This window comes from Melanostigma gelatinosum (assembly GCF_949748355.1).
Source record: "Melanostigma gelatinosum genome assembly, chromosome: 3".
In the NCBI taxonomy this organism is placed as follows: Eukaryota; Metazoa; Chordata; class Actinopteri; order Perciformes; family Zoarcidae; genus Melanostigma; species Melanostigma gelatinosum.
Genome location: NC_136636.1, coordinates 6,136,965 through 6,149,402, shown reverse-complemented (window position 1 = coordinate 6,149,402; position 12,438 = coordinate 6,136,965). Strand labels below are relative to the sequence as shown.

The following is a 12,438-nucleotide window of genomic DNA, read 5'->3' as shown; positions in this document are numbered from 1 at the left end:
TTCTCACGCCCAAACTGTCGAATACCTACGCTTGATCAGTGGCCATGTACGCTTTAAACTAAAATGCTGTAGTTTCCCCTCTAGTGCCAGTTTTGGACGGGGCAGGGAGTGCGTGTCAATTTCCGCTTGTTACATGTTTATTTTCAAAAATAAATTCCAACACGAGTTTAATTTGTTTATAGGTTTACTTGAGCGACAAACTAGTTGATTAAGTTCAGGAAAAGATTGTGGTTTGGGTTTAAAATAAGTAAGTCAACCCTGAGTTTTACTGGGGACATGAATAGCGGTCTCCTGGTTGAGAGCCCTGTTTTTGTGTGACCAGTCCAACTTGTTTGTCCCCCTTTGACTTTCACACTCTTTAAACTATATAACTTCGCTGCTCCGACCGTCTTATAATGATGCCGATGAGTTTACAGGGGAGTTAGACGCCCGGAGCATCCAGTTTGCTAAAGGGTGCGTCGGTATCAGTTGGGTGTGAAAATGTGTTGGACACTTCTTCAACTGAACTAAACCTTTAACATCTCTGCCAGCCCGTTGGAGATGTGACGTCGTGGAACAGTTTGTCTGCCCTTAGCCTACATCTTACTGCCTGGAGCAGGAAAGAGTAGTTGCTCTCCAAACTAAAACCACACTATGTTAACCCCTCCGTAGTTCCCGACACCCCGGTGGAAGTCCTTGTGGATCTCCTGGCAAGAGCCAAGGAGGTAGCCAAAGCAAGCGGCAACGTGCCGGAGGAGTTGGCGAGTCAGCTGCAGAAGGCTCTGGACATAGCCAGCGGCCTGGATGACTACCTGGAGTAAATGAGCACACAGGAAAGCGAACCTCTGGCAGAGCTCTATAAGTATGTTTTGGCTTCCATGCACATGCTCATCTGTAGCTCAAAATGACTACGGTGTGAGATAACATTTGTTAATGTTGTCTTTCACTCTTTAATTGTAGAAAAACCATCTCCCATGACTGGGATCAAGTGCACAAGGAGGGCAAAACTAGATTCCACCTTCCTAAGGAGTGCATCACTGGACACGTTGAAGGTTCGACATCTACATGCGTGCTGCTACGTTGCTATTACATTCAGTGGTTTGCAGTATTGTGATAACTTGCTCTCCGGTGTTTTCTTGACCAGGCCAGACCCTGAAGATGCTGATCCACATGAGTCAAGCTAAGAGGGTTCTGGAGATCGGGATGTTCACCGGCTACGGTGCGCTGTCGATGGCTGAAGGGCTTCCCGAGGACGGCTGCTTAGTCGCCTGCGAGTTGGAGCCGTACCTCAAAGACTTTGCTCAGCCCATTTTTGACAAGTCTCAACACGGCAGGAAGATCACTGTCAGGACTGGGTCCGCCATGGACACCCTGAAGGTGAGAGGAGCTGTCCATCTGTTAAAGATGCTCCAGAAAACAAAGTGGAGCATTTTGCAAAACTGATTTATTTAGTACTTTTCACATTCACAATGTGTGGTATGTTGAGTGCTTTGCATAATGAGAGCAGGCAATGGTTAACACTGACTCTTCTTCTTTTTCTTTTTGGTGTTAACAAGTTAAATGACTGCGGGGCACACGGCCAGTTCTGTAATAACTCTCTGCCTCTTCCAGGAATTGGCTGCCGCAGGTGAGCAGTTTGACATGGTCTTCATTGACGCTGACAAGGAGAATTACATCAACTACTACAACTTTATTCTGGACAACAGTCTGCTGAAATTGCGAGGGGTCATATGTGTCGATAACTCGCTGTTCAAAGCCAAGGTTTATCTTAAAGACACGACAGATAGCAACGGACTGGCGCTCCGAAAATTCAACCAGTTTGTCTGCGACGATCCGCGCGTGGAGCAGGTACGTTTCAAACATGGCGCTGTATGTGTTCACTCACTTTTCTTTGGTATTGTAACAATGTCCCTCTCGTTTTAAAGGTCATTATCCCTCTTAGAGATGGTATCAGCATTATCCGTCGGGTATCTGTGGCCTCCGAGTGCTCAAGGACACAGGTACTGTGTAGATAACCCCAGTGATCGAACCCCCATGACCCAACAGTACTGACGTGAGATCATCCCACCTTCACTGAGGATTTTCTCCCATCAGCCTCATTGTCGCAGATCGTGTCTGCTTATCTTGTTTATTTTTTTATACAGAGTAAAATAACAGACGACGAAGTTTTCCGCGGGGTCAAGGGGCAACCCATCCTCGATCGGATGCGCCTCGATGGACAGGTGGCCTACGTGACGGGTGCTGGGCAGGGCATAGGCCGCGGATTCGCCCATGCCCTGGGGGAGGCCGGCGCCAAGGTGGCCGTGGTAGACCTGGACCAAGATAAAGCCCAGGCGGTGACTGAAGAGCTCCTCCTCAAAGGTAAGGGGTGTTGACGCAACAAACGTAGACCTAAAGGGCCAGTGTGTATATACGGAGTCCGCCATGTTTCTGCAAAAGTCCGGGACAAACCAAGCTCTGGCTCTAGAGAGGGCCCGTCACAAAACGTCACGCTGCCACCTCCATCATGCTTGGGAAGGGAGGGGTGAGCGGAGAGGCATTCATTTCAGGGGGCTTCAGTAATCTGCAACCTCACCACTCGATGCCACTAAATCTTGCACACTGCTCCCTTTAAGCTGAAACTCTTTAGACTCAGTAACTCTCTTCACATCGGCAAATCGGAGGCTTTACAACAACACGCTCGGCCCTGCAATGGGGGTCGACATTTTCAGTGAACTGTCACACAATTGCACTCATTTTGGCATGACCGCACATTTACTTCTTGATTTGAGGAACTAATAGGGTCGTAACTAAGTTTATTTAATCTGCTGATTGTTTTCTTGATTCATCTTGATATGTAAAACATGAGAGAATAATGATGATTGATTCTCACAATAATTGGTAGAACACCAGCACATCTTCAGTCACCACGTGAATACATGCAAACTGGGTTTGTTCACTTGCCAAATGTCATAAATTGTGAGTGTGCTCAGGTTTGTCCGGCAGGTGGCAGCATACTAAAGCATAAAATGTGTGTCAGGTTAAACATGTTCCTCTGAACCCATGGACTTGTCGTTTTTCCCCTTTTAATTTCTTCTTTAAGAATGACATGTTCTACGCGTAAAATAAATGAAGCAAAAACATATTAAATTGTATTTTTCACGACTTGTAATTTCTAAAATAAACCTCTTAAATGTCCAAGGATAGAAGTTGTTTATATCATGCGTAATGCTACAAGATTTGAACAGTATTTCTAACAGACCACCGTGTTTTTGGATACAGGCATCATCGCCATCTCGATCACAGCTGACATTAGCAAACCGGATGATGTTCAGAGGATGATTGACAGCATCGTCTCCAAATGGGGGGCGATCCACGTCGCCTGCAACAATGCCGGCATCAACATGAACTCGGCCAGTGAAGACACCAGTCTAGAGGAGTGGGACCAAACCTTCGACGTCAACCTGAGGGGGACTTTCATGTGCTGTCAGGTGTGTCTCACCAGCTGTAAACGACACACGGGTTCATTCCCTATTCTATTGATGTGACGTGCAATGTTCAGACCCGAGAAAAAGAATACGCTTTTAAACATAAATATTGTGTTAAAATTGAGTTGAAGTTTTCATTTATGTTGGGTTAAGTCCAAAAATAGTGTCATAAGATTTTCACTCAAGTCACATGCTGCTGTCAAATTAGATGCAACAATATAAACACCCTGTAGGTTTTTCGGAATATCAGACAGATGAGAAAAAAATCACAGTATTATTAAAAAGAGCTCTTGAATGTTATGGATCGACGCTCGATGTGGCAACACTAAAACAATGAGACACTCAGATTGTGCGTGGCTCGCTTATGTAAGGTATCTTTTGTTTGGAAGCTGGAATAATTGTGCAGAATCATCAGAAACTTTGGTCTTTAACACACAACAACATATGAAGCAGATGTAGAAAAGTGTGTGTAATAGAGGCATTTGTTTTTCTGTAGATCACATCAACTTTGTTATGAGAAAGTCATTAGGTTATTAAACCACAAGTTAAGAAAAAACACAATGTGTTTCTCTGTACAATATCTTTTTAAATGGTATTTGTAGCTTTGGAAGCAGCAGAATGTTCTTAACCCTTAAAGGAGCAATTCATCCTTTGCTTTATCCAGAAACGTCAAAATCACCAATTTGTTGGAGATGCATGTTTTTCATTGGACATCAACACACTGCTCAGCAGGTGCAAATGATGCAAGGCCACAGAGCTCCATGTGTTTTCATATTTACTCAATTACATTTATGTATGCTAAATAAAAAATTGAAAATGGAGAATTTGATTGAATTTCAATCCTAAATATTATTATATTTCGATAAAACAAATTCTGCCATCAATTTGTGAGAGAAACTATGCCTAAAGAACCAAAAATGATTACGTTTGTTTCTGTCAGAACCAGTCAGAGTATGACCTAATTACTTATGATCCAAGCAGCTTTAGCTGCTCTGTTGTGACTAAAATAAATCCTAAACTTAGTGTGTGTGTGTGTGTGTGTGTGTGTGTGTGTGTGTGTGTGTGTGTATACATACACATAAATATATATATTAAATACGCCCTGCCACCCAAATGTTGTTTAACCACTATTTCTGTCTCACGATAAACTACATGTTTTTGTGTTGATCCGTGCTCAGGCTTATGGCAGCATATCGGTGCCATAATAAGGTGTTTAATGTGCCTCTTCCCCCCCGAATCCTCGCCTTAGGCAGCAGGTCGAGTGATGTTGAAGCAAGGATACGGCAAGATTATCAACACAGCCTCCATGGCCAGTCTAATAGGTGAGTGATGATTCTATTCCCCCACCTTCTCTCTGGAGCCCCTCCATGTCTGCTTTTAATCTCTCCATTTGGCGTGGAGAGTTGGGTCGAGTGGAGGAGGAGGAGGAGGAGGAGGAGGAGGAAGAAGGGAGAGTTAAATACATTTGTGCTGTGCAGCTATGTGCGAGAGTACACATCACATGAAATGGTTTTTATTCTCAGACATAAAGTCGTCAGAACTGACTTTGGACCATTACGGTGGTTGGAATAAGGGAAAAAAAAATATGTTAAATACTTTTCAAACAGGATTAACCAGCTCTTCTCCTGTGCAACTTTTCCCCCAGTTAAACTGTTGTACAGCGATGCATCCGGCCCTGTGTACGGCAAGCGTAGCAGGAACGTGTCGGTGATTGCGTCTCGCCGAGGCACTTTTGCATCATAATAAACATCCCCTCTCTGCGGAGCTGTCTGGAGGATGTGGAAGGCAACCTGAGGTCCAACTTGGGAGGGGCGGGTTCCTGTGCCTGCAGCCTTGTTTGAACAGCGGAAGACACTTTCAGAGTTTAGTGAGAGCCAGAGCAAAAGCCTCGTATAATGTTCCCTCCCCTATCCAACAGGTTCCTCCAGAGGAACAGCAACACTTCATCAGCAGTATAGTCAAATCGCCGGTAAACCGCCGCGCCATATGGGCCGCCGGTCCCGACTGCAGGGGCATGCTGGTAAATAGAGGGCCGGCGTTAAAGGAAATGATCAATTACTCACATTACGTACAGTCCTTCAGGAATTTACTTTATTGGTCTGGACATCTGTTATAATATTGTCATAATGTGTAATCAGATGGGACCTGTTCTAGCCAAGTGGAAGCCCAAAAAAAGCAGCCGTAAATGCCCAATTAAAATACACAATGACAGCTTTTTGTCCATCTGCTGAATAGAATGCATGTATCCACTAACGCCCCCTACACACACAATCCCGACCATCAACCACCATTTTTTTTTTTTTTAATCTGAATAACGGCCAGAAGCTCAAAGACACCCCCAGCCAGGAAATATCCAAGTTGATACGATCACACTCGGCTGCGTGATGACCTTACAGAGGGATTGTGTGACTCTCGCACTCTTACCTGCAGATCTCGGCTGCATATCGACGTACATTACAACAGCCACGCCATTCTGGGAGAAGAGTGCATCATTTGAACTCCAGAGGAATTTCAAATGTAAAGGCGTGCCTGATAGAGAGCATGTTTTCTCCCACTTGGAATGGGCAATAAGCAGCAGGGTGAATGTTAAAGAGGGCTTTGGAGAATGCTCTCCTTCTACCTCCCTTTTCCCTTCTCTGGGGATTACTGCTCTTTAAGACGTGCGAAAAACATCAATGCCGGTTTATTTAAAGGATGAAGGCATTTTCTGAATGGTATTTTGGGGCCGTATCATCAGGTCTTGAGCGAGGATTAGTGCTGTTAGGCATTTTGAGCTGTGTTTCCTGTCCTGATAAGTCGGATTTCACCTTCAATCTGCGTGTAAGCCCTGGGCTCCGCTCCTCCTCGCCTGCTCCTCTGAGGTCCTAGCCTACCCTTATCCAGCCCGGCCCAACCTTCCCATCCTCCGCTATCTCGCCCACACTCTGCACAATCCCACTCAAAGCGTGCTCTCTCAGCTACGGCGCTGTTGCCCCACCCTTTTTTTTTTCTAACATCCTATTTCTCCCCAATCTTTTATATCCACCCCGCATATTTTTCTCCCCTTCTTCATCCGAGCGAGCGGGACTCTGCGGCCTTTTTTTTGCCTCCCCAGGACCGGTCCCTGCCTCTCCGCAGCTGGCCGGTATTCATCATCCCGGCCTCACACTGAAGCCATTTGGCAGTCAGATCGGCGGGTGACGAGGTTAACTACTAAAGTTGTATGTAACTTGGAGCCCTCCTTGTGATGATTAATCAACCAGCAGAAAATGAGCCCCTGTCCCGTTATCCCATGCAGTGTGCAGCATCTGTGATGGTCAAGGCAAACAAATGGCTCCGTGTCTTTTGTTGCAGAGAACAGAGCATAACTGGACATTACAAGCAATTCATTTTACATGGCTTCGTCCTCAGAGTCCCCTGCAGCAAATGGAAGAGCTTTGTATGTGGTAACCACAAGAAACCGCAGGAGCTGCAATATAAACTGTGTATGTTGTCAGCTTTTGTGAGAAAGCTTCTTCTTTTTTTTCCCCCCCTCTCTGTTATAAATAAATTACTCCGAAAAATGAAAGGTCGTTTTAAATGAACACCTCAGAATTGTGAAAGTGCATACCATTGTTAATGTCATCTTTATAAAACGTGTCCGTTTAGGGTAACTGATATTCTTTTTTTCCACACTCCACCCTGCAGTCCCCCATCCGCAGAAGCAGCTTTCCTACAACACGTCCAAGGCTGCAGTGGTCAAACTGACTCAGACTCTGGCCACCGAATGGATTGACAGAGGAGTGCATGTCAACTGCATCTCACCGTAAGTGCCGTCTATTCTCGGCCTTCGTCTTCTCTTCTGCCAAACACACCTTTTTGAGTGTTGTAAGGGATTGAGCTGCGGAAGGCAAAGTGGTGATTAGTGCGTTTGCTTTCATATGAAGAGCCCCATTTGAGAAACGATGCACTAATTTAAGCCCTCAAACAATGCATCCGCGCTTTATTAGATGACGTCTTGAGGGATGAATCAACCAAACACGTGCTCTAATTGTTCTATTCAATTAGGGAATCAAATTTGCAACCTCACTCCGAGTGTCTGCGCAACAATAGCGCCTTGTTTGTATCCATTTGTCTGTGAAGCTGAGCAGGGGGAGGGGGAAGAAAGGAGGAGAATACAGGAAGGTGTGTGTGTGTGTGTGTGTGTGTGTGTGTGTGTGTGTGTGTGTGTGTGTGTGTGTGTGTGTGTGTGTGTGTTAAGTGGAGCATCCCTTAGCCCCAGCCATCCCTGAGCAAATCCGTCCGGTGGCACCGGGCGAGCCAGTCACAGCCCCAGAACAAAGCCCTCGCACACCCGCGCTCCCCTTTTATTTATCAGCAGCTTGTTTGCTAATTTTAATTTGCACAGAAGCAATTCTCTCTCTCTCCCCCTCGCTAACCGGTCGTCTCAATGGGCCGCTGATTTCTTTGAAGTGACAGTCGGTAAATATGCGTAAAAAAAGAAAAGAAAAGGGGGACACAATTAGCGCTCACGAGGTTGACTGGAGCCCGATTCCATTGGCAACTTTAGCCGCAGCGGTGATAAGCTGCATTATCTACAAAATTGGCTGAGGGAGAACAGTACCTCTGATTGCCAGCAAAGGTTCCAGATAACAGGGCAGCTGAAGAGAAATATAATTGAGGTGGAATATGTTAACCAAGGTGTCACACGCTCCTTGGAAGTGCTAATTTAGCCAAATGTTGGAACTCCATATCAAGGCGCCAGGATGCGACGAACAATGATTCGGGCCACGCGGCTTTTAGTCACTGTCACGTCAATTGTGTAGGGAGTCAGAAGTCGTCTCGTATTAGGCGCAGGCGGGCGTGTTGACATATTCATTCAAATGTAAACCCTGTGATACCTGTTATTGTAGGAGAGCAGAGGGAACTGCATTTGTTGCGAACATCGGTGTATTCGACACCAGTGCAACCGCAAAACCAAAACACCTAACACATAAATACTGTCTCAACATCAGAGTAGCTGAAGCACATTTCAATCATTCAATCATGCGTTGCATGTAATAAGTGCTTAACCGAAGGCCTTCAGCAAATGATGCCAAAAGTCCCCCTCACCCCCGTGGGCTCTTCCTGAGACGTGGCAGCAGTCCCACGGTAAACACCATCAGAGATGCCATGCCATGCCCTTTCTTCGAAGGATAATTGGGTTTATTTTTGTCACCAAAGTGGTGGCTCTGAAACAACGCTGTCACTCCTGGCTCCAAGCTGTGATGCCTTCTGATTTCATTGTGGACCCCCCCCATCCTCTTTCTCCGTCTCTCTTTTCAGGGGGATTGTTGACACCCCTCTCATCCACTCGGAGAGTCTCAGGCCTCTGGTGCAGCGCTGGCTGTCAGATATCCCTGCTGGTAGACTGGCTCAAGTGACAGACCTGCAAGCTGCAGTGGTCTACTTGGCATCTGATGCCTCCGACTACATGACAGGGCATAACTTAGTCATAGAGGGTGGGCAAAGTCTGTGGTAGAAGGGGGTAGATGAAGAGATGAAATCTTTTTTTTCTTTCCCTCTTTGCTCTCCTGGGATTCGTCTCCGAAATAGGTGGCATTCACATTATCTCCTTTTGATACCTTCACATCAGCCCTAGCTTAAATCTGTTGAACTTTTTGAGAGTTAAAATCTGTTTTATAGCGTGATGAGATAACTGGTAGCTTTTTGTCCCGTATAGAGAATCAAAGTCCCGCCCCTTCCGGTGTCCCCAAATGGGACCTTATTTTGGAAAAAAGTATTGTTTTAATCCCGTTTGAATTGTGCCATGAATTACACATTTGATGTTTGTCAGTTGAAAAGACAATTTGGCAAGTCAGGAACGCCATCGATTTGTCGTATCATTTAGTTTTGCGTGAAACCGATCGGTGAACTACATCTCTCGTCTCGTCAATGCAGCATGGCCGTTACCTAGCTAGCTAGCTAGGTAACGCTATGTCCCTAGGTAGTCGCTATGTCCCTGCAAAAAAAATGTATTGTTGTTTTACCTGACGTGTTTTATCCAGCGACTCTTTCTAGCAGCCGGGAAGCAAAAGAACAAGCAAGACCCGTTGTTTGAGTACGACCCGGTACGAAACACACAGGCGTTGCATCTTCACTTACGCGACTTTTGTGTTCGCAGTCTTTCTAGTTACGTATTTGTTGTCTTATACTTCAACAGTTTAACAATGAAATGAGACTTTCTTGTTGTGCAAAATGATCTTTTCAATTGACAAACATCGTATAAGTAAGTCATGGCACAATTCAAAAAGGGGCAGAATAATTATTTGTCTCTCACCGTTGACTACCAGAAGTAGTGTATATTTTTTCCAGATTAAGGTCCCATGGAACGGAGGGGTCTTCGCCTCTCTATCGGTTCAGTTTGCTGCCACATGTGTTCTAACATGAGCATTTTAGTGGATGAAAAACACTGTATCACGTTAAATCACAACAGCTGCCAGTTTTCTTATCGCACAATGAAAAAGTCCTAAAATGTCTGAGAAAATCTCTGTGGAAGACTCCAAGACTCTTGTGTACTACACGCAGGATTTACAGCATCCCAGTCCAACCCTCTCTCCAGCTCTTTCTTGTCAAATGGTCACCCACAAGTGGTGCTTGTGAGCGCCATCTTAATTGCTCCATTAACTGTTTGTGCGCTGAAAAACAATACTTAAAGGAGAGGTCAGCCGAGGACGTGGCCCCAGACGCTGCAATTATACGAAAAGTAGCGGCCAATTAGCGCCCTCTGCAATGTGACACTGTTGCTGTTTATGTGAGCAACTTCAACTTCTCACTGTTAGTGACCGTTCGCTGATTTACATAATTGAGGGATTGGTCATTAATGGGAATGGCGTGTGAGAGGATCCCATTAAGATATGGAGTGAGATCTGATCGTCTCCTCTGCTCTGTGCTATTTATCTCCAGCTGCATTGGCACATTAGAAATTATTGGGATTCTTATCCTCGTACTTAATGGCGAAATATCAAAGTTTGCCGCAGTCTGTGTGCATGCAAGGTCTTGCAAAATGTGTTCACACAAAGGCAAATTGTCCTTTTTATATTTTTAGGCCATTTGCCTATCTTGCCACTGAGGGGCAGTATAAAGACAGGCAGCTACAGCACTGACACAATGTTACAACAAGAGGTTGTCACATTATTTGCTATCAGCTAAAGGTAACAGTGAACTCTTGTCTTACGTGCATAATGTGAAATAAGTACACCTCTCCAATTCTAGAGTACAAACAGCTCAAAGTGAGACAGTCGAAGAAATGCTGAATAAATACTCGTGTTTTCAATTAAAAGTGGTTTGATAGTGGACAGTTTAATTTCAAATGCATTCAAAATGTAATTCTAATCATTTTTCAAGAGAATATTGAATGAGCCTTTCGAGCAGGGGTCTCAAACTCCCGGCCCGCGGGCCGAATTCGGCCCGCCCACGTCATTTTATGTGGCCCGCGAATCCGTCAACACAAAAAAAAATCTTTTTTTTTTAAAGTTAGAATTGACCATAGAAATATCCCCATCGTCGAAATTATGAGATAGAAAGTCGAAGTTATGAGATAGAAAGTCATAACTATGATAGAAAGTCATAATTCCGAGATAGAAAGTCAAAACTATGATAGAAAGACATAATGATGAGATACACAGAAGCAGCTCTTTGGCTGGTTACTGTACATTTGAAATGGAAATGTATTGTGAGTACATTGAAGACTTCAAACGTGGCTTTAAAAACACATGAAATACTTCATGTCGGATTGTGCAAACGCACCCTTGAAAGGATTTTAAGCACTGAACAAAGTTATTGTAATAACTTGTGTTTGATATTTGTCTTTGCTATTTTCTTTAATAGTTTGATCTTTGATAGAGTAATGTGGGTTTCTTAACCCTAAATTAAAAGGATTTAAGTTATAATAACAGAAATGTGCTTAAATATATGTTTACATTTATATAACTACATGTACAATATTTTTACACTTGAATAAACAATAATCAAATGCAGAGACAGTTATTTACCAATATGTTAGGAGTAGTTACATTTACACAGTCTTACATTTACAACCGGCCCTTTGAGGCCGACCGTGATGCTGATGTGGCCCGGAGTGAAAATGAGTTTGAGACCCCTGATTTAGAGACAATGAAGTGCAAATATGAATCTGTAACACTATAATTGACAAATTACAAAATCTATTTGCGTCTACGGACCAAATCTTTACCGACGGCAAATAGATCCCAGTTAACAACCTGAGGGGGTTTTTCATTCATTTTGACAGTTGCTGCAAATAAAGGGGATTGTTGCATCCACAAGTCCACCAGAAGAGATGCAAAAACACACAAAAAGACCAAAAGCAGCTTTTACCCACAGTCCACTTTTCAGCGTCATCGTTCAGCGGCTAAACTGTTGTTTTGCACCGTATTAAACTCTTTCACAGCCCACTTTGAGGCCTTATTTTCCTTTACAATTGCAGCTAAAATGACCATGTCTATAATTTGAGGAGCAGAATGTGATATCCCCTCGAATGCCATACAGTGGCCTGCTTCGTGAAGTGTAAGTGATCTTGAATCTATTATTTATGACCTCCTTTTGCTACCATTACACTGCCGAGCGGGACCCTGTTGTACAAAGCGCTGTTGTGCTAAACAGTTCTCCGGCAGGAAAAAAAAAAAAAGGCACTTGCGCCCTCACACTTGAAATCAACTTTGATTCATGCTCGGCTCTGTCACGGCATGCAACATTTTACAGCAGAGGGAGACCCGGGTCGATGGCGAACAACACGATGAGGCAATGTGTGGTGCTGAGCAGGCTGTGTCCCGGTGACAAGAGGACCCAGGGGTTTATGGATGACATATTAACATTTGACAATATCGATACACTTTTATTGATGGATTATGGCGTCCTGTTACATACCCACTCAGTTAGATGTTTGAGGATGAAATGTTACCCCCCTTATAAATTGAGTTGAGCCCCCTGATGCCATCATCTTGAGGTGGGACTGTGCAACAGCAAGAGGAAAATG

At 44.4% G+C, this 12,438-nt stretch overlaps 1 protein-coding gene across 1 annotated transcript; it reads left to right on the top strand.

The window, feature by feature from the left end:
* Window positions 1-398: 398 nt before the first annotated feature.
* LOC306775560 (uncharacterized protein) lies at window positions 399-8,925 on the top strand (the record flags this gene model as incomplete). Its single annotated transcript, XM_079266011.1, is given in 12 exon segments — window positions 399-420; window positions 652-797; window positions 801-841; window positions 940-1,031; window positions 1,124-1,356; window positions 1,591-1,827; window positions 1,905-1,979; window positions 2,124-2,340; window positions 3,241-3,449; window positions 4,696-4,768; window positions 7,113-7,230; window positions 8,730-8,925. Coding segments are annotated over 12 exon segments (1,659 nt in total).
* Window positions 8,926-12,438: the final 3,513 nt, after the last annotated feature.